This window comes from Oryctolagus cuniculus, chromosome 9, assembly GCF_051225735.1.
Source record: "Oryctolagus cuniculus isolate XC-2025 breed Fujian yellow rabbit chromosome 9, ASM5122573v1, whole genome shotgun sequence".
NCBI lineage: Eukaryota > Metazoa > Chordata > Mammalia > Lagomorpha > Leporidae > Oryctolagus > Oryctolagus cuniculus.
The window spans coordinates 129,066,690-129,088,331 of record NC_142875.1 but is presented as its reverse complement, the minus strand read 5'-3'; the positions used below and the strand labels follow the sequence as shown (position 1 = coordinate 129,088,331).

At 40.2% G+C, this 21,642-nt stretch overlaps 1 protein-coding gene and 1 long non-coding RNA gene across 9 annotated transcripts in view; one reads left to right on the top strand and one right to left on the bottom strand.

The window, feature by feature from the left end:
* Window positions 1-21,642, bottom strand: part of DNM1L (dynamin 1L) — a 52,400-nt gene that overhangs the window by 12,631 nt on the left and 18,127 nt on the right. For 4 of the 8 annotated variants that reach the window (XM_008259414.5, XM_008259415.5, XM_008259412.5 and 1 more), the window contains exons 2-10: window positions 20,495-20,642; window positions 15,268-15,306; window positions 13,453-13,499; window positions 13,010-13,081; window positions 8,721-8,807; window positions 6,968-7,130; window positions 3,750-3,870; window positions 2,298-2,429; window positions 220-426 (exon numbers count right to left, since the gene is read on the bottom strand). In XM_008259414.5, coding sequence (XP_008257636.1) covers window positions 220-426; window positions 2,298-2,429; window positions 3,750-3,870; window positions 6,968-7,130; window positions 8,721-8,807; window positions 13,010-13,081; window positions 13,453-13,499; window positions 15,268-15,306; window positions 20,495-20,642 — 1,016 coding nt within the window. The remainder of the gene's footprint in view (window positions 1-219; window positions 427-2,297; window positions 2,430-3,749; window positions 3,871-6,967; window positions 7,131-8,720; window positions 8,808-13,009; window positions 13,082-13,452; window positions 13,500-15,267; window positions 15,307-20,494; window positions 20,643-21,642) is intronic. The other 4 variants (XM_008259413.5, XM_008259410.5, XM_008259411.5 and 1 more) reach the window with 1 other exon arrangement.
* LOC138843901 (uncharacterized) lies at window positions 8,284-10,025 on the top strand. The gene is made up of 3 exons (XR_011379066.2): window positions 8,284-8,602; window positions 9,097-9,168; window positions 9,631-10,025. It is a non-coding gene; the product is annotated as an uncharacterized LOC138843901 (long non-coding RNA).

Below are 21,642 nucleotides of genomic sequence, written 5' to 3'. Positions count from 1 at the left end.
AGTCTAAGTGCCATGGATTGTTCCAATGTCCATTTTCTTGCCGTGCTGTAGTGAGGTAAGTAAGGTGAGGTGAAGGGTGCATTTTATCATTTCTACAAAATGGTCTTCCTGTTTGCTAGCTTAGTAGTCAGATAATCTGAGTTAAATGTCACTTGAACAAACAAACAAAAGGATCCAGCAATCCAGGTACCCAAATCTACAGAAAAATGTCTTACTTACAGCTCTGAAGTTTCAATATATTTTGCTGTTCCTTCAATAGTGTTACAGTATTCTGTGGCAAATTTGGTAATAAGCTGGAGTAAAGTAGCACTTTTGTCATCCACAGGCTCCCCATAGCTGTTCAGGAGAGACTGGTACTGAGCAGCTAGAACGTTTATTCTTGTTTTCAGCTCTGGCAAGCAATCTCGGATGTGATGCATCAGCAGCCTAACAAACATCAGAGAGAGGATTTTAAAGTGTGAGTGTGTATTATGAAGCCCCAAACAAGTCTTACTGTTAAAATGCAAACATTGGGAAAAACTCGTTAAATCATTTGTCTTGGCAGGTGTAGTGTTACAAAGTATGTATTTAGCTTTTCTGAACATTTCCTGGCACTCATCTCCTAAAATCCTTGGAATCTCCAGAGCCATGAGTGTTTCTGTATAGGAATCAGATGACTTGTGGCCGGGGCCCCCGGAGAGCTTCAGGATGGGGGCTGGTCACGAGAAAGCCCAAGGCAGGAAGGAGCAGTGGTCAGCCCCACTCTCCAAACTCTGGGGAGAGGACAGAGGCTGAGGGTTGAGCTCATTCCCACAATAGCCAATAATGTGATCAACCATGTGTGTGGATGCAGCTTCCAGAAAAACAAAAAGGACAGAGCACGTGAAGCTTGTGGGCAGATGAACACATGGAGCTTTCTGAGCATGATGTGCCCAGAGAGGGCACGGGAGCTTCAGGCCCTTTCCCACAGGCCTTGCCCTGTGCATCTCTTCCGTCTGGCTGTTCGTTTTTATCTTTTCTAATATCCTTTAAAAAATGTGTAGAAATACATTTTAGGGTTTATAAAACTGCCCACATATGTTGTATGCCTTATAACTATTTATAAAGCTGACCATATATATGATATGCCGTTTTCGAGATATATATTAATATATATAATTATAATTTTACCACCTAATCAAGCTCAATGTCCCCATCCTCAAATCAAACTTGCTAAGATCACGGAAAACCCAGTTCATAGCCCATCGGTCAGATGCACAGGCCGCAGCCCGTGCTTCCACTAGTGTCTCAAGTGCAGGCAGCCTTCTGGGACTGAGCACCCAGCAAAGGCGTGTGATGCTGTCTCTAGGGAAGCAGTGTCAGACTGAATTAAATTAGAAGATACCCAGCTAGAATCCACCGGAGAACTGAGTATTTAGTGTACTGGGGAGAAAACCACAGATCTCATGTCAGAAGCATCCTCTGCTGTGTGAGAACAGGATGAAAACACTCTTCTAGATTTTTCCTATTTCACATGCGCAGGAAATACTGCAGTCTTAGATTAGGGTAATAAATACTTAGTCTGAAAAAAAGTGGCACAAAGGAAGCTGTTTTGGTCATTCCTTTTAAATTTGCCTTTGACCAATCAAATTATACCAAATGCTAGAGAACCAAATATATACTTTAAATAAGCAAATTATTTTCATATTATTGCATTTACCACAAAGAAAGTAAGCTATTCGATCCAAAGCTACCTATTTAATTTGGGTTTCATTGACTTAACTTCTGCCATGGGTAGCCAATATAGTGAAAATCAGTATTCCTAGGATCCAGATACCTAAGCCTTTAATTTAGGGAAAAGATTTAAGTAAAAGAAGTGACTTTCACTTCAGTCATTTGTAAATCGTCTAGAAAAATCTTCTAGTCCCTACACCTACAACTTAAATTATTTCTACTATGAATAGAAACAGAAGACATTCTAAATTTAAAAAGGATGATGTGAAAATTAGATACTTTAATTCAGTCCCTGAAATTCAGTCATATGCTATCTAGTTCTATCCTATAATCATCAAAATAATCAGAACTCATCAAAAATGTCATAATTACAACATTTAAAATTCACTTAAGTGTTCTAGAGTACAGGACGATTTAATGTCTGCCATCCCAATAAAAATAAAAATAGAGACGTCTGATTTCCAAGAACCTATTACACAGAAACCAAAAGTGAAACCATAAGGAACCCAGGATGGAAATGCAGGGAACTGAAAATGCTTTGTAAATCTCAAGTACCTATTGGCAAAACAAGAACATCTCATTTGCAAAAGGTAAAAAAATGTTACCTGTTCAGAGTCCTGGCAAGATACTTTGTCCCGTTTCTATTGGCCAGAGACGGGTATTTCTTTTGAAGAAAAGCATATTCATCACGGATTGAGTCAGTTACACTCTTCTTATTGTTAATGTCTAGCTGGCTCCTAGAGTTGAAAAACAACAAAACTATTCAAGTCAAGTCAACTGTTGTCCTCTCATCCTGTTTTATGATGAAAGGGATGACAGTAATGTTAACACTAGGCTTTGCTCCCTGATACATGACATGGGTTATTCTATTTAATTCTCAGAATCATTTCTCGTGATAGGTACCACCCTATTTTACAACAAGCCAGGATTCAGACCATGTGACTTACAGCAACTGGTGCATGCATAAGCCTCATTATTAACGGCAGCCAAGAGCAGTACAGGCACAAAAATGGAAATGTATCTTAATCAACTGTGTATTTCATCCATGGACAGGTAACTAATACCAAAAATAATTAATTCAAATTGAAGAGTGATCATCTATAAATGTAACCAACAGTATTATGCCAACCGCTTGCCTGAAAGGGAAGTTGGAATGGGGAGCAGACGGATGGGGAGGTGAGTAGGGATAAGGCGGAAAGATATGTGAATAAGTAGACAACAGCAATAGATCTTAGGTATTGCTTAGCAAAAAAAAAAAAAAAAAAAAAAAAAAAAGCTTAAGACCCACAGAGGTTAGGAGTCATTTAAACCCATATTACATATCCATCTGGTTTGTACAAGGATTGGGAACAGCAGCCATGTCTCAAGATTACCTACCATGTAAAGACTTCGGGCTAAGAGCATCATCTAAATCCAGCTCTACTCTTCACTAGCCATTTTCCTTTGGCAAATATGTAACCTGAGTGTTCTGATTATAAAGTAGACAGCAACACCCACCTCACAGAGTGCTGCGAGAGTTCAAAGGGACACCATTTGGAAAATGCTCAGAGTGTCTAAAACCTAGACACTTCATAATAGTTTCCTTCTCTATAATTATTAAAACTAGCTATTTATAATAGGATACTTTTAATAAAAATTGCTCTAAATAATATCCTGGCAATTATACAAAATCCAATCTAATCCTAGTGGTAGGAGTTAAATGAATTTATTCACATCCTTCCACCTTAAATTTTGTCCTCATTGGGAACAAACTGGTAACACTTTTTTTCCTTGCCCAGTGCCCTTCTCATACATAACTGAACTTAACAGGCAACAACTCTTCAAGTCTGGCTATTAAACTGTCTTCCATTTTGTGATGCTTTGTTTAGAAAATATTTTCCATTATAAATATCTAGAGGAAGCTTTTCCCTTTAGAGCAATCAATTCTTTAGCAATGCCAACAGTATAGTAAAAGGAGGGGAAAATAAAACAATATCACATTTCTGACCCGTTTTAGAAATGTAGGCTTGCTTTAAAATGATAGTACTGCAATTCTTATTGCATTTTTGAATGCTAACCTGTTTACTACTCCAATTATTCCAAGTTTAACCGGAATAACCCTTCCCATCAATACATCCATGGCATCAGTGCCTGCATCCATGAGATCAAGTTTAGTGATTACAGCTAGGGTTCTGCGACCTGATAAATGCAAAAAAAAAAAAAAAAAAAAAAAAAAAAAAAAAAAAAACCGAGAAATTAATCCATTAAATAAAGCCACTAAGTATTATTAATCACAAAAAATTCTCATCTACAATTCCACTTTAATCTGTCATCATTTTAGTAATCCTTTTATAACCTTTGCTTACAAGCACTATAATTTGAAACGTACAATATAAAAATTTGTTTGCCCATATAATTCTGTATTACCTTTTAGGACAGACTTTCTTATATGTATTTCTAGAGTATGTTCAGAGTTTACTGTGTTGGTGTATAGTTGAGTTCTGACAAATGCAAACAGGTGTGTCACCAACACCTCAAGACAAAGCAGTTTTACTGCCCCTCAAATGTTCTTGTACTAACCAATCAAACCTGTTATCCATGCCTAACCTTTTTCTAGAATGCTCTATAATGCAATCATATAGCACACAGCCTTTGACTATGGCTGTTTTGTTCAGCATAACGCAGTTGAGAGTCACCTGTGTTGCTGTATCGGTAGTTCATTCTTTTTATTGCTGAGGAGTGCTTCATTGCATGGATGTACTGTGATTTTGGTTATTAGCTCCCCACTTGGGAGATATGTCTAGTTTCTAGAAATTATAAATACAGCTTCCATGCATATTTGCATACTAGCTTTTAAATGAACACAGGTTCTCATTTAACACAGGTAAATACCAAGAATCAGATTGTTGAACTAAAACTTCACAGAAATTGCCACACGGTTTCCTAAAGCGGCTATACCACCTGCTCCAGCAATATACAAGAGTTCTAACTGCTCACAGTATGAGGTTTTACATAGGGCATTTTTCAGTAACAAGCACCCTTCCTAAACTTCATTATCAATTCCTCAGTCCTACGACGGCCATATTAGGTTAATTTAATTTTTTTTATTTATTTGAAAGACAGAGTTACAGAAAGAAAAGGGAAACAAGGAGAGAGCGAGCGAGCTTCCATCTGCTTGTTCACTCCCCAAGTGGCCACAACAGCCTGGAATAGGTCAAACCGCGGCCAGGAGCCTGGAACTCCATCCAGGTATCCTACATGAGTGGCAGTGAGCTGGATGAGAAGTGCCAGCATTACAGGCAGTGGCTCTGCCTGCTGCACCACAACACCGGCCCTTGGTTTAATTTTTTGATACTGTAAATAATACTATTGTTAACTATGTATTTCCAGATTGACAATTACCAGATCAGAAGTATGACCATATCTGTGGTGAAAGGGTCAGTTTAAAAGTGCTAATTCAGGGTCGGCTCTGTGGCGTGGTGGGTTAATCCAACGCCTGCGGCACCGGCATCCCATATTGGCGCCGGTTCTAGTCCCGGCTGCTCCTTTTCCAATCCAGCTCTCTGCTGTGGCCTGGGAGAGCAGTGGAGGATGGCTCAGGTCCTTGGGCCCCTGCACCCACGTGGGAGACCCAGAAGAAGCTCCTGGCTTCTGACTGGTGCAACTCCAGCCCATTGTGGCCAACTGGGGAGTGCACCAGCAGATGGTAGACCTCTCTCTCTCTGCCTCTCCTTCTTTTCTAATTCTTTCAAATCTTTAAAAAAAAAAAAAAAAAAAAAAGTCAACCATCCAGGAACAAATGTTAGGGTACACCAGGTTAAGCTGCTGCTTGCGATGCTCATGTCCCCTGTCAGAATGTGTAGCATCAAGTTCTACCACCTCCTCCTCTTTTTTCTTTTTCAAGATCACTTATTATTTGAAAGGCAGTGTGTCAAAGAGAGATCTGCTGGTCACCAACAGTCAGGCTGAAGCCAGGAGCCCGAAATTCTGTTCTTGTCTTCACATGGTTGGCAGGGGCCTGAGTATTCTGGCTATCTTTTGCCTTTCTAGGTACACAGCAGAGAGCTGGATCAGAAGTGGAGCAGGCCAGGATTCAAACCGGCACTCCTAAAGGGGATGTCAGCGGAAGCTTAACCCAACTTTGCCACGGCACCAGCCCCTCTCTTCCAATGCACCTTCTTGCTAATCAGTCTGGAAGGCAGCTGATGGCTTTAGTACTTGAGTGTTTGCCACCCAGGTGGAGACCAGGATGGAGTTCCTGGTGCCTAGTTCCAGCATGGCCCAGTCGTAGCTCTTGCAAGCATCTGAGGACTGTGCCAATGATGGAGGATCTTTCTCTTTCTCTCCTCTCTCTTGCCGCTGCTGTCTCCCAAATTAAAAAAAAAAAAAAAAAAAAAGCTTTTTAAAAAATGTCAGCATTGAAGGCTGGAGTTGAGCTAGTTGGTAAAGCTGCCACCGGCAATGCCAGCATCCCACATGGGTGCCAGTTCTGAGTCTCGGCCGCTCCATTTCCATTCCAGCTCCCTGCTATCATGCCTGGGAAAACAGTGGAAGATGGACCAAGTATTTGGGCCCCTAAAACCCCTGTGGGAGACCCAGGTGAAGCTTCTGGCTTCTGGCTTTGGATAAGTCCAATTCCAATTGTTGCAGCCATTTGGGGAGTAAACCAAATGGAAGATAAATCTCTCCTGCAAATAAATAAATATTTTAAAAAAAAAGCCATTCATAAACCTAAATCATTATATTTATACCTCTTAGGAAACTTTTTGTTTTAAAGGCATTTTATTATTTAAAGTCATTAGGGGTAGGAATCTGATCTAACAGTTAAGATGCAGCTGGGACACTTGCCGTATCTCTGCCTGGCTACCAGTCCCAGCTCTACTCCAGCTTCCTGCTAATTCACACCTGGGGATAGCTGAATTCTTACCACCCACGTGGAAGACCTGGACTGAGTTCCCAGCTCGCTGCTTCAGCCTGGCTGAGTCTCACCCAGTGCAGGCATGTGAGGAGTGAACCAGTGGATGGGACGCTCTCTCTCTGTCCACTTCTCAAATAAAAGGTAACCATTAAAGATACAGACATTATGTGAATTATTTTTGCCTAGCCTGTACAGCAACTTGACAAACTTATTTTTCATCAGAATTTCTATTTGAAATTATAAGCAAAGTAGGAAAGCATTCCTTTTTTAAACTCTGTATTAATAACTGGAAATATTCCTTTTAAAAATAGAAATTCCTTTCCTGAGATTTATCATTGTCAATCAAGCATCTAATTAAATATTAACACCTGTCCTTACCGTCTGGATCTACCTCTCTTGAAATTTTCAGGGCCTCTGATGTCGCCATATCTGTATTAGCAGCAGTGACAGCGAGAATAATGGAATTGGGATTGCTGATGAAACGAAGAATGAGCTCTCGGATCTGAAGCTCAATATCCTTAGGTTGATCACCTACAGGCACCTAAACCAAACAGAGATGAGCAAGGAACTAATAATAAAATCAACTCAGCAACCCCCCCCCCGTCATTAATTCACAAATTACAGGTTATTTCTCTATTTGCAAACTGTTAACATAATGAAATTGATACTACAGGGGTATGCATGAATTTGGTTAATGTGTGAAACAGCAAAATTTAACTATTGCAAGTATCCAAAGTTGACCAACATGATCCCATGTGAAGGACTAGTCAGTGCTAACTGCCTGAGAGACAACTCCATTCAGTTATCCAGGGTCTACTGATGGCCTACCATGCTTCGGGTCCTTTTCGACATGTCAGAGTACAATACAGCAGTGAATCTAAAACAGACCAACCGTTCTGCCTTCATAAACCTGTGTTGTAGTGATTACAAATACTCATAGTATCCAGGTGGTAGAATGGGCTATAAAAAATACAACGTAGACTCTGCAGGGATGATCTGAAACTGGGTTGTTACCTTTGAGAGAATGACAGAAAGTGAAGGTGGAAAGGGAAGGGCACACGCAGGTGTCTGGGGAAGGAAGTCCCAGGCGGGGTGACAGCAGGCAGCAGCATGGAGCAAGAGTCAGAAGAAGAGTATGGAGACACCAAATAGACACTTAGATTTCTGTAAGAACTCGGGCTCCTACTCTGAGTGGAATGGGAGGCTACTGGGGCGAATTTTTAGCGAGGACGGACACAGTCTAATGTTTAATACCATCACTCTGGCTGCTTAGTTAAGAACAGGCAGATAATGAGAAAGAGCTGTTATTTATTTGCTTGTTGTACCAACCAAACCAGGTGAATTGACACTGGTCTAATGAGACACAGTAGCGTTCTGGGTGTCCTGTACAGGTGAGGACAGCAAAGAGGGCATGCTGACAGGAAGTGTAATGCAGAATAAAAAGCATAAGGATGACTACAAATTTTGGCTAAGCAATTGGTAGAAGGGAGTTGTCATTTATTGAGAGGGGAGAAGATTAAAAAAGGGTCAAATCTAGGAATTTGGTATCCAACTTGTCAGATCTATAACACTTACAAGACACTTAAGTGTACAAGGGTACTTCAAAAAGTTCATGAACATGGAATTTAAAATGTTACTTTGGTGTGTAAGTTTTTCAAATCGATGTGCAGTTTTTCTTAATACACATTTTCTACAAACTTTTTGAAGTAGCTTTTTATCTGTCAAGCAGACAGATATACAAATATCTGGAGATACTTGAATGCCATCAACATATAGAACCTTAAGTATTTTAAAGCCACAAGATCTGAAGAAATCATGTAGGGGACGGAGTCCAAAAACTGAGCTATGGGGCACTCACTGTTCAGACAACGGGGAGATGAGAAGAAATCAACAAAAGAGACTGAAAGAAGTGGCCAGTGAGCTTGGAGATAAACCGGAAGAGTATGGTATCCTGGAAGCCAAGTAGAGAGAGTGTTTCAAGGAAGGCTCAGCTCTATCAAATGCTTCTAACAGGTAAGTGTGACTGCAAAAAGAAGCTGGTTATTCTCACCCGGGGTTAGGGAAAAACCACAATGTTTCAAGCAAAAATTAACATAACCAAAAATCACAATGAGTAACAATGACTCCTTACCTTGGTCATTCCTGGCAAATCCACAAGTGTCAAATTGACAACGTTGGGTGAAAAGATCTTAAGATGAATTGGTTCAGGGCTTACTCCCTAAAAGTAAAATATATATTAAAATTATATTAACAATTCAATGAAGAATGCAATACTGTAGTAAATCTCATTTCAAGCAAACATTATATCTTTTTAAAAATGTATTACATCACAATCTATAAAACGTTTTAAAAATCTAAACCTGTTGAAATACATGGGACATAAGTCAGCTGGGTTATAATACTACTGAACCCCATACCAATAATAAGAACAATTTATTTCCCCTGTAGTTTGCTTTCTTTTCTCTTGATTCTAAGCATGTATCATTTCTTAAATATGTTTAATACAGTGCTGAACAAAACAACATATTTCTCACTATCCAAATTTAAGAGGTGCCAGAGGTTCAGACAAGGAAACACAGGTAAATTATTCAATTAAATTTGATGGGGCAGATGGGCGGGTGGGCGGACATTTGGAAAGGTGGTTAAATCAAATCGCTTGGGACATCTGTATCCCATATCTAATTACCTAGTTCAAGCATCCAGCTCCCTGCTAATGTGCACCCTGGGAGGCAGCAGGTGATGGATCCCTGCCACCCATGTGGGAGAACCAGACTGAATTTCGGGCTCCTACTAGCTGTTGCAGGCATTTGAGGAGTGAACCAATACATCAAAGATCTACATCTGTTTCTCTGTCTTGTAAATAAAATGAAAATACGCAATTTTTGAAAGGGTTATTGCATAGTGAGGTTGTTTCTTGTGCTACAAAAAGGGGGAAGGGATCAATTCGGTTCTTGATCTTTGAATATCAAGTGGCAACACTAGTGTGATAAGAAATTTCTAAGGAAATACATCTGGGCTGGTGCTTCCATGTCTATCCACAGTGCTCCAAGTCCTCGTCCAGAGCCCCTGGAGTACACGTTCCAGGCCACTCATGTGCCCAGTCTGTCCAAGGTGGTTGCATTCTCTCCATTACTGAACTGAGAGGGGGACTGTGCTGCTTGGATGAAGCTTGTGGGATTTTTGGTGAAACTGAGTGATGAAAGTGTAACCACTGCACTGAAGAATGGGACACAGGTCCATGGAACAACCATGGGTGCAGATGCCAGCATGAACACACACCTTGAAGCTGTGAAAATGACCCAGGGGAACAGAAACCTGTACAGCTGGATACACGGAGTTAGAGGAAATGCCATTCCCCAATTTATTCTACCAGACTGCTTCCCTCTGAGCGCCCTTCACAGGGATGCTAAACTTAAGGTAAAAAAAAAAAAAAAAATTAAAGATTTATTTTACCTACTTGAAAAGCAGAGTTACAGAGTTAGAGACAGGGAGAGACAGAGAGTGAGAGGTCTTCTATCATGATGCTGGTTAACTCTCCATATGGCCATGACGGCCTGGACTGGGCCAGGCTGAAGCCAGGAGCTTTTTCCAGGTCTCCCCCTTGGGTGCATGGGCCTGAGCACTTGGGCCATCTGCTGCTTTCCCAGGGGCATTAGTAGGGAGCTGGAATGGAAGTGGGGTTGCTGAGACTGGAACAGCTGCTCTGGCACAGCACTGGGCCCCCAAGGTGAAATCTAAGAAAAGGGGAGGTACTGCAGGAAGAGGCCAAGGAGAGGAAGGGGACTCAGCCACAGCAGAGAGAGGGTCCGAGGTGATGATGGCTCTCCAGATTACTGTGTGAGTCATGAGCAATTTGTGATTTTATGTTTCTTGTACGGGTTTTGTCACTTTTTAATAAACATAAATGTTGGACAGAAAAAAAAAATGTACCTGAATCATTAGGGCCCTGAATTAAAAGTCAAAATTCGGATGGTGAGAGATCACCTTTAATTTTTTCTTCTGTAGACTAGATTTAGATTATTACAGACTCCCCCCTCCTTTTCACCATGGGCCCTTTATACATTTTAGGACTGAGTTAGCCAGATATTAAGATACCTAAGAGGCAGGCATTTGGCCTAGTGATTAGACTCTGGTTAGGATGTCCATGGAGTGCCTGGTTCAGTTTCCAGCTCTGGCAGCTGACTCTGGCTCCCTGCTAACACAGACCCTGAAAGGCAGCAAGGACAGCACAAGTGACTGGGTTCCAGCTACCCAGGTAGGAGGCCTGAACTGAGTCTGGCTCCTAGCTTCAAGAGCCTGTAGCGACCTGGCTTCAGCCTGTCCCTGGCTCTGGCCCCATTACCGCAGTATGTGAGGAGCGAACTAGTGGAAGGTGGCTCACCTGCTCTCGCCCTCTCTCTCTGCCTCTCAAATCACACAAAAGGGAAATAGACACTGAGATGTTCCTACCTTGTCTTGGTACCTACTCTCTTATCCTTTAATCTGTCCTCTTGTCTATTTATCCACTGTAAACTTCCCCTCTTTAACCCACTGAACATTTTAATTTCCCCAGAAGGTTTTTTGAGCATCCATTACTCTGAGTTCCCTATGGAGTTACGATTGTTTTAGATTACTCTGAACTACTTTTCCATTTTAAATGCCCCACTGTGCAGAAGTGATTCAGGGTCACTACCTGGGTTGTATGTTTCTCAGGATCTTCATGGCCATGGCACTCCTTATCATGTCCAGTACAAAGACTTGCCCAAATGCCTTTACAACTCCAATCTCATGGACATTTTAAATCCTTCAGGGCTACATACTAGGCATATGAAATCATTTATATATTCAGTCATATAAAATTACCTAAGATCAAGCATCATTTACTTTATTACAAACCTAATTTAGGAAAGGAGATTTTTCAGAGATTTGAGAATGGCAAACATTTCGTCTTTCAGACTCTGGATGAAAAAGCCTATTAAATAAGTAAATTATATCCTCTGAATAAATTAAATATCTTGTAGGTATAAAGACCCAATTTTTCATTACATTCAATTTAGTGTCACTAAAAACTCACTTCTGAATCACCACGGTTTCACAGTCTCTAATCTCTAGCACTGTGTAAAATCACCACCAATTTTACTGAACTCAGTAAATATACTGGGATCATAGGAGAGACATTCAGGCTGGTGTTATGATTAATAATGTCAAAGAAGCCAAAATTATCTCTGACATAATTACAGGACTGAGGACAAGGTAATCCAACTTTCAGCCACTTGTTATACTTCTGCACAATGTGATCCTTAATCACTGCATCAAATGCCCATTCCAGGTTGGTTTTTTTTTTTTTTTAAGATTTTTTATTTATTTATTTGAGATAGAGTTACAGACAGAGAGAGGGAGAAACAGAGAGAAAGATCTTTTATCCGCTGGTTCACTCCCCAAATAACCACAATGGCTGGCCCAACAATCAGGAGCCAGGAGTTTCTCCCAGGTCTCCCACTTGGGTGCAGGGACCCAAGCACTCGCACCCTCTTCTACTACTTTCCCAGGCCATAGCAGGGAGCTGGATCAGAAAACTAGCCGCTGGAACTAGAACCTGTGTCCATATGGGATGCTTGGCCGCAGGCAGAGGCTTAGCCTACTACGCCACAGGGCCAGTCCCCTCATCTTTTAAGATTTTATTTATGTGAAAGGCAGAGTTACAGACAGATCTTCCATCAGCTGGTTCACTCCCCTATATGGCCCCAATGGTGGAAGCTTGGTCAGGCTGAAGCCAGTAGCTTAATCTGGGGTGCCCACTTTGGGGGAGGGGCCCAAACACTCAGGCCATCCTCCCACTCTCCCAGGCACTTTTAGCAGGATCAGAGGTAGAGCAACCAGGACTCAACTCAGAGACCATATGAGATGCGGAAGCTAAAGGCAGCAGCTTAACCCACTGCACCACAAGGCCTCCCCCTATTTTAGATTTTCAGTCTTGGAAAAAAGAAAGCAATCCACTGGTAGTGTACTACTTTTCATTTTTACTGTAAAAACTACTTGATTTTTCTCCGCTTGTTTTCACAAGTCTAAGCTTACTAAGAGTTCTTCAAAAATACATTCATCTCATAAACTACATAGTACCCCCTGAGTTACAGTACAATCCATCCATCAGAAACAGAGAATGTACTACGGCAGTATTAAGTAGAACAATTACAAAATCACAAAGTTGTATGTGTAAGATAGAGTAAAAAATAAACTCCTAGATAAAATATGTGATTTATATAAAAGCTCTAAGAAACAACAAGGACTATAAGCAAAGTTTTTATCTATTAGTGGAAATCATCCACTTATTTCAGGGTCCAGCACCATGAATTTATAATGCCCTTCATACATTATATACAGAATACCCTCAATTAAATATTGACAGATGTTTATGCCCCAGCTCTAAAAAACAATGCATACCTTATTATTTCCTGAAATTCTTTCTGTTTCATTTTCAATTTCTTGTCGAATTTCATCAAAATCTGTGTAAAGCTACAAAATTATTGGAAGAAAAAGCCCAATATTGAAAATCAAAGGTTTTTATGTGGGGAAAGGGGATACCCATAATGTATTTGTAGGATATCAGTTGATTTACTTCAGAGAATTAGTAAACAAATTCATATTTTTATCATTTTCCCAAAGCTGCCTGGTTCCACAACAGTTAACAATCTCCAAATTTGAGATAACTGAGCTTAATTAAAGTTTATTTTCCAAATAAATTACTATGATTAGCAATGTTGCTAAGAATTATTTCACAAGAAACAGTTGCTTCAAAATAACAGAACATACCACCAGTAAGAAATTAAATGATCAACTACTATGCAAACATGGTATTTCTTCATTATATATTCTTGTGTGATTACCTTATTTTTGGTGTGAAGAAATTTACCCCATTCTTCTGCTTCTACCCCTGGAAAAAGAAAAACTTATTTATTGGAAACTGTGGAAATTGCTTTTTATCATTAGTCAGCAACACAATAAACTGTTACCTGTTTCTATTTTGCCATCAACTGCAAACTAACAAGAATTTTAAGAACTGCTAAATTATATTTTTCATATTTAAAAATTATCATTTCAATAACCAATTTCGGGTAGAGTCACTCACAAGTCTTCCCACCAGTTGAAATCCAGAATTCATGAATGAAAGTCTCTACTTCTCTTCATTTTTGCTTGAATAACTGTATTACAGTAAAAGGTATAGTCTTTACACATCTATATGCAATAGCAGTTTATGTGATGGAAGTACTAAAGTAGATATCGGCTAAGAAGAAAAATAAAGAATCCCAGTGAGTGGTGTGCAAGTATATTACACCTTGTAAATACCACACAAGGAAAAATTTCAGCATGTGAGTGAAACGGGTGGTTTTTCAATTAAATTTGGTTTCCTCTTGGTTATCTATAAAGGCAAAATTTATTACTCCTTTAAAGAGCTCTCTCACTAGTAGGGAGCTAGCAGCTTTGTAAACAAGAAGCCTTTCACGGTCATTTTGCCTCAAGGTCAAGACTGTTTTCCCCAGCCTGCGCTGTGGCTCACTTGGTTAATCCTCCGCCTGAGGCGCCAGCATCCCATATGGGCGCCAGTTCTAGTCCCGATTGCTCCTCTTCCAGTCCAGCTCTCTGCTGTGGCCCAGGAGGGCAGTGGAGGATGGCCCAAGTGCTTGGGCCCTGCACCCACATGGGAGACCAGGAAGATGCACTTGGCTCCTGGCTTCTGATAGGCACAGCGCCAGCTGTAGTGGACATTTGGGGAGTGAACCAACGGCAAGAAGACCTTTCTCCCTCTGTCTCTCTCTCTCACTGTCTATAATTCTACCTGTCAAATAAATTAAAAAAAAATCTATAAAAAAAGACTGTTTTCCCTTAAAACTGGAGAAAGGAAAGAAGGGAAACGGAGGACAAGAAAAAGAAAACAAAACCCTGGAATCTGCACCGTACGGAGATGTCACCTCCATCAGGTGTCGACCAGAGTTCTGTTCCTGCAGCACTTGGCAGAAGAAAGGACAACATCTGCACTGTGTGAGGTGGGCTTAAACTTGGGGAGCAAGTGTCATTCTCCTTTCCCAGAGAAGCTAGACATGTCTAGTTGTTCAAACAGAACTTAACTTTTCCTCCCCAACTATGTTGCTTTTGCCAAATTCAGAGAAGTTGAAAGTCTTAGTGATTAAGTATAATAATAGCTTATTAAGCAAATAAGCTACCTGAAATAGAAATAAAAATGACTGTAAGATATTCACCTATTTACATATTGGGGTTCAATTCTCTGGTGGAACAAAGGTAAATAAAACTGGATCCTTTTTCCAAGTAAAATGCTCACCTACTTGACGCTTAGTACCTTCTTCCAGGAAGTCTGGAGGACTGGAGTAATATGGGTGAACAGAACTCACAAAGGCAGGCACTCCATAGCAAAAGGATGTTTTTTTAATTTACCTTGTCATAAAAAAGGCCTGACTTCACAAGCATATTTTTTAAAAAATAAAAATAAAATAAATTACATTCACCACCATAAAAGCTTCCATTTTGATGCAATGCCAAAAAGATAGCAAGAACCACTAAAACCTGCAATCAATGTGGATAGGCAAATAAAAATGAAGAAAAAAAATGCACACAGCCTGTAAGAGTACATAGCACACATGCAGGCAGGAGAGAGAAAGAGCCAAAAACAAGTGGAGAAAGGAAACCTTTAGAAAGGTGTCTCGAGTTTTTCCATGTAGCAGGGTCTGTAGTTAAAGAGAAACAGCACAGAATGGTGAGTTTAGTGCTTATCCCTAAAGTGTTAAACCTTTTTAAAAAATTAAATGTGCAAAAACCTGATCACACTTCAAATGCACACAGCATTCAGTTATTCAAACTTTGTAGCTAAAATTAGACAATTATATAGTATTTTAAGTGATGTAAACAAAGCATAGTGTTATAATTTACTTTTAACATTGACAGAAAGCACATTATCCCTTCTAATTAATTATGTCACCACTGTTTCTAACTCTGATACAAATGAATTTACAAGTTCATTTACTACAAATTTTGTCTGGGACCACTGTGGAGCGGCAGCAGGTTAAGCCACTGCTTGCAGTGTCAGCATCCACTATCAGAGTACTGGTTCAAGTCCCGGCTGTTGCGCTTCTGATCCAGCTCCCCTGCTATGTGCCTGTGAAGGCAGCAGCAGATGGCCCAAGTACCTGGGTTCCTGTCACCCATATGGGAAATCTGGATGGAGTTCCAATATGCTGGTTTCAGCTTGAACCATTATAGCCACTTTGGATGTGAACCAGCAGATGAAAGATCTCTGTCTCACCCTCCCTCTTTCAAATAAATAAATAAATAAATCTTTTTTAAAAAATTAAAATTTTGCCCGAGACAGCTGATAACCTACTGTGGAAAAACACAAATTTCCCAATAAAAAGAGTCTGTAAAGTATACTAAGGAAATCTTCGAAGGCCTTAAGAGTTGATAAGTATACGCCAGTACAGACTCCGTTAGCTATGCTGAGCTTTAATGAGGGTATTTTCTTTGAAATACATAATGAACTTAACAAGCCACCACAGAAAGCGAATGTTCCCCCCTTTGTACATTAAATCCAGAGGGAGTCCACTACTTCGAGACTACAGCACAGCCCTCCAAGCAGTGAAGACCAACTCTATGTTCTTACTGCCTTTTGGGAGATGGCTTTTACAATTAGGTAACTCAACTGCATGGGAACAAATATTCAAATTACACCCAGATTTGTAAGCATTATCCTATAAAGCATAAATATTTATATTAAAAAATTAAAACTTGCTTTAAACAAACTTTCTCTTCCAAAAATAAACACAATTCCTGCAACTGTTCCAAGTTTCCATGGACATTGTCCAGAGCTATACTAAAAAAAGCACAATGTCAACCTCTCATCAACATCACTCTTGAATTTTGTCTTAAAGGAAATCTGAGAAATGCTTCATTATTTCTTAACAAAATGTGAAAGATAATTGTGAGGTTCAAACTAAACCACCATCCAACTCTAAAACAGTTTCATTTTGTCTTTAATAAGCATTTAACTGAAAATTCTTTTACACTAGAAGTGGAGGACAAGCTGAGAATACCATAAATCTACATACTGACACCTCAATGTATCCTATGTACCTGGAAGAATGAAAAACGCCCATAAATTTTCCTCATAACTGAACACTAGCATATTTTAGGTAATTTGGATGGACATATCTGCAATGGATTTCATTTCTGCTTCTCAGAATGTACTGCTCTTAGCCTATTACTGGTAACTTGGGCCTTTAAATCACAAAGCCCTCACAGGCTGTAAACCCCCATACAAAATGGTTAGTGACTGATTTTTTTGTTTTCTGAAGTCCTTACATCTGCTTCTTTTTCCTCCCTTCTTTCCCACTGTTAGGCTGTCAGTTCTCACTCTTTTAGCTGACTAATGATTCCGAATTTCCTCTAGGTTAGAATTATTTAAGGTAAGTTAAAACTATCCCAAGGGTAGAGCGGCTCTGACAAGAAGTTAAGGACATAGCCTAGAAAAAAAAAAAAAAATCACATGAAATTCAGCGCTTAGATTTATGAAAACTATTTTGTATTCTGGATACCTGAGTTATGATTTTAAGCAAGGTAAGTACATATACACACATACTCACATGCATGTGTGCATACTCATGTAGAACGATACATACAATAAGCACTAAGCTTGACAAAAGAAATCATAGACAGGTGAAGATCTGCAGATTTACTGACCATCAAGGACAGACGTCAACAAAACACAGGGGACACACAACAAGGAGCAAACAGTAACAGCTGAAATGTACTAAGGAAACTACCCATATCTGCAAATAGCTTCTGAGACACAGGATATCATCTAGCCTTCGAAGGGACTGAAGACAATGACAAGTTAAGAGACTTGGTAGCAGGTATTTGGCGTAGCAGCTAAGACACTGCATCTGATGCCAGAGTGCCGGGGTTCAAGCCCCATCGCCACTTCTAATTCAGCTTCTTGCTAATGCAGAGCCTGACAGGCAGTAGTAACGGCCCAAGTACTTGGGTCCCTGCCACCCCGTGAGAAACCTAGCTTGAGTTCCTAGTTCCTGGCTTCACCCTGACCCAGTCCTGCTTGCTGCAGGACAAAAATTTAACAAAAAGATTTTATACCATACAGTTTCTTAAGTCTTAGTTAAGGTGTTCAGTAAGTTTGTTTAAAAGAAATCATGAAGGATTAAATTTAGAAAGTGTTCGTCTGTTCTCTCTGAAGCTGAACCACAGGTGAAACCAAGAAGACTAAATTTAAGGTTCAAGATTTCAAAAATAAATATTACAGAAATGCAAAGTGATGAATAACATACCAAGAAGCTACCCAACATAATTAAAAGTTCTACATATTCTCCAGCAGTCTACACGAAACAGTCCTTGTTACTATCTACATTATTAACTTGCTTCAGTGATTAATGTTTTAGAGTCATAATAGATGTTCCCTTTAAAAAAAAAAAAAATCACAGGCACCGCGGCTCAATAGGCTAATCCTCCGCCTGCGGCGCCGGCACACAGGGTTCTAGTCCCGGTCGGGCGCCGGATTTTGTCCTGGTTGCCCCTCTTCCAGTCCAGCTCTCTGCTGTGGCCCAGGAAGGCAGTGAAGGATGGCCCAGGTCCTTCGGCCCTGCACCCGCATGGGAGACCAGGAGAAGCAGCTGGCTCCTGGCTTCGGATCAGCATGGTGTGCCGGCTGCAGCGGCCATTGGGGGGTGAACCAACGGAAAAGGAAGACCTTTCTCTCTGTCTCTCTCACTGTCCACTCTGCCTGTCAAAAATAAATAAATAAATAAATAAATAAATAAAAATTTAAAAAAATCAAGCCATCACAACCCAGAGCTCCTATAATAAATGAAGAAATAAATCAGATACAGAAATTAAAGCAACTTCAATGTTGTCAACACTATCATCCCATTTTAAATAAGAATATAAGTAGAATGGGGGCCAGTGCTATGTTGCAATGGATTAAAGCCCTGGCCCGCAGTGCCAGCATCCCATATGGGCACCAGTTCAAGTTCTAGCTGCTCTACTTCCAATCCAATTCCCAGCTAATGTGCTACTGCTCCTGGGAAAGCCGCGGAGGACAGGCCAAGTCTCTGAGCCCCTGCACTCACATGGGAGACCTGGGGAAAGCTCCTGGCTCTTGGCTTCGGATCGGCTCAGCTATAGCCATTGAGGCCATTTGGGGAGTGAACCAGCGGATGGAAGACCTCTCTGTCTCTACCTCTCTCTGTAACTCTTTCAAATAAATAAATCTTTTTTTTTTTTTTTTAAAGAATGTAAGTATAATGAAATGGCAAAGAGGGGAAGGCATTTGGCACAGCAGCAGTTAAGACGCTGTGTAGGATGCTGGCATGCCATACTGGAGTGCCTGGATTTGACCATGACACTGCTTCTGACTCCAGCTTCCTGGTAGTGTACACCCTGGGGGACAAGAGATGATGACCTAAGGGGTTAGATCCCTGAGATCCACATGGCAGACCCAGATTGAGGTCAATGCTCCTGGAATTGGCTTGGCTCAGCCCACAGCTGCCGGAGGCATTCGGAGAATGAACCAGTATAAGCTAGCTTGCTCTTTTTGCCTTCAAGTAAAATGAAAATAAATGTTTATTTTTTTCTAAAAAAGAACTACATTGAAAGAAGATCTCTGTAGATAAAGACACAGTAGGGGCCAGTGCTGCAGCATAGCAGGCTAAGCCTCTGCCTGCAGCAATGGCATCACCTATGGGCGCCGGTGCGTGTCCTGGCTATTCTTCCTTCGATCCAGCTCCACTGTTTATGGAAAGCAGTGCAAGATGGCCCAAGCACTGCACCCACGTGGGAGACCCATAAGAAGCTCCTGGCCTCAGATCGGCTCAGCTCCAGCTGTTGTGGCCAACTGGGGAGTGAACCAGTGGATGGAAGACCTTTCTTTCTATCTCTCCCACTCTGTCTGTAACTCTACCTCTCAAATAATACATAGAAATCTTTAAAAAAAAAAGTTTTAAAGAAAGAAACACACAGTATTCTGCTGCAAAATTCATTTAATAATTAGAACTATTTTACAGACTTAAGAAACAAAATATGAGCCAAACACTGAACTAAACAGGAAGATTAAATATTTTACTCTCAGTAAACATTTCAAACACCAGTAATACAAGTATGATTAATAAAGGATATACATTTAATAAACAACTTAAAATCTGCATTAAAGGAAAACACGCATTATTTCCATTCTCCATCCTTTCTGTTCAGAGTCCACTAAAGGGACCTTAAGAAAGGTTAGCTGGAGACTAATACTGAACACAGTAGAGCGGCAGATCTTTAAAAATCAAAGTAGTAAGTGCTATATAGTTAGACCTCAGCAAGAGAAGGAGGATAAAAACTAAAAACGATCTTAAAATTAAAGTCTCCTTCTATAAGCAATATTCATTCATCCTATATTCATGGGCAAAAGAATCAAAATTAGCAGGTACATGCCAAGACCTGAAAATAGAAGGTAAGGATGCCAAACAAAAAAATTTTATTTAAAATGGAAACTTCAGACAACAATCTAAATGACTTACATTATAAATCAAGGAAAAAAACAATCAGTGGTATAACGTAAAATAAAAAACTTTACAACACTTCAAAACAGAATTAAAAACTTTTTCTTTAAAATAACTGGTTCCTGTTTACTAAGTTCAATTACACAAACAAGGACCATTCTTAGTAACTTTACTCACGGCCTTTCAAAGAAACAAAAACAGAAACTTCTTTTTTAACTCTGAAAAAGATGCATTCTAACTTCTCTTTGTGGGACTTCTGATTTTGCTATAGGCATTAATTTCTAATTGCCTAATCAACTCAGACATTTTTAAGAATAGACCAAAAAGGAAAGAGTTATCAAACAATCTGCATCCTAACTCTGAAATTTACCATTTTCTTCTCCGCTTGTTTTTCGTTTGTCTTCTGGTGACACGTGGACCAGCTGCAGAATGAGAGGCCTCCGGGTGACAATGCCAGTGCCTCTGGGCAGCAGGTCCCTCCCCACTAGGCTTTCCAGCACAGAACTCTTCCCACTGCTCTGGAGACAAAATACAAAAGAGCACGGTGAGTTTCTTTAACCATAACAACGAAGCAGCATACAGAGAAATTATCTGAAAGGAAAATTAGTAGACTTTCAAAATAAAATTTAGTTACATTTTTCTATGGAGACTTTTACCTCTTTAAAAAAAAAAGAAATCCAAAAATAGCAAGTAAATGCCCCCACTTTCCATAATTTTGCTATTTTTTTTTTTGCTCTCAGTGAACCAGAATTTTTTTTTTTTTTTTTTTTTTGAGAGGCAGAGTTAGACAGTGAGAGAGACAGAAAGAAAGGTCTTCTTCCGTTGGTTCACCCCCTAAATGGCCACTATAGCTGGCGCACTGCGGGCGGCGCGCCACACCGATCTGAAGCCAGGAGCCAGGTGTTTCCTCCTGGTCTCCCATGCGGGTGCAGGACCCAAGCACTTGGGCCATCCTCCACTGCACTCCTGGGCCACAGCAGAGAGCTGGACTGGAAGAGGAGCAACTGGGACAGAAAACGGCACCCCAACAGGGACTAGGACCCAGGGTGCCGGTGCCGCCGATGCCATAAAATGTGGTGATTTTACTTTAATGGGGAGGATATTTTTTTCTAATCTGCTTATATTTTAATATAATGATCAGGGATATCATTCCATATCAATGTATTAACTTCTGTGTTTAATAGTTAAAACAGTAGCCTACTATATGGTAAAACCACACCCTAACTGATGGCATTTAAATGTTTTTTGTTATTATTAACAACACTGCAGTGTGTATGCTTATTATACATACAACGTTACTCAATATCCTGCTACCTCTTTAGATTTAGTTCATTTAAATTAGACTGCCGTGCTTTCAAAAGTACTGCCAGGCTGAACACCACACCATGTGTTCAGTTTGCTGCATCCCCATCAGGACTGGGCATGATCACTTTTGGAATCTTTGCTACTTTGATGGACACTGGCAGCTCATTTAAAGTTGCATTTCTTTATGACTGAGGTCAAGGATTCTTTTTCAAG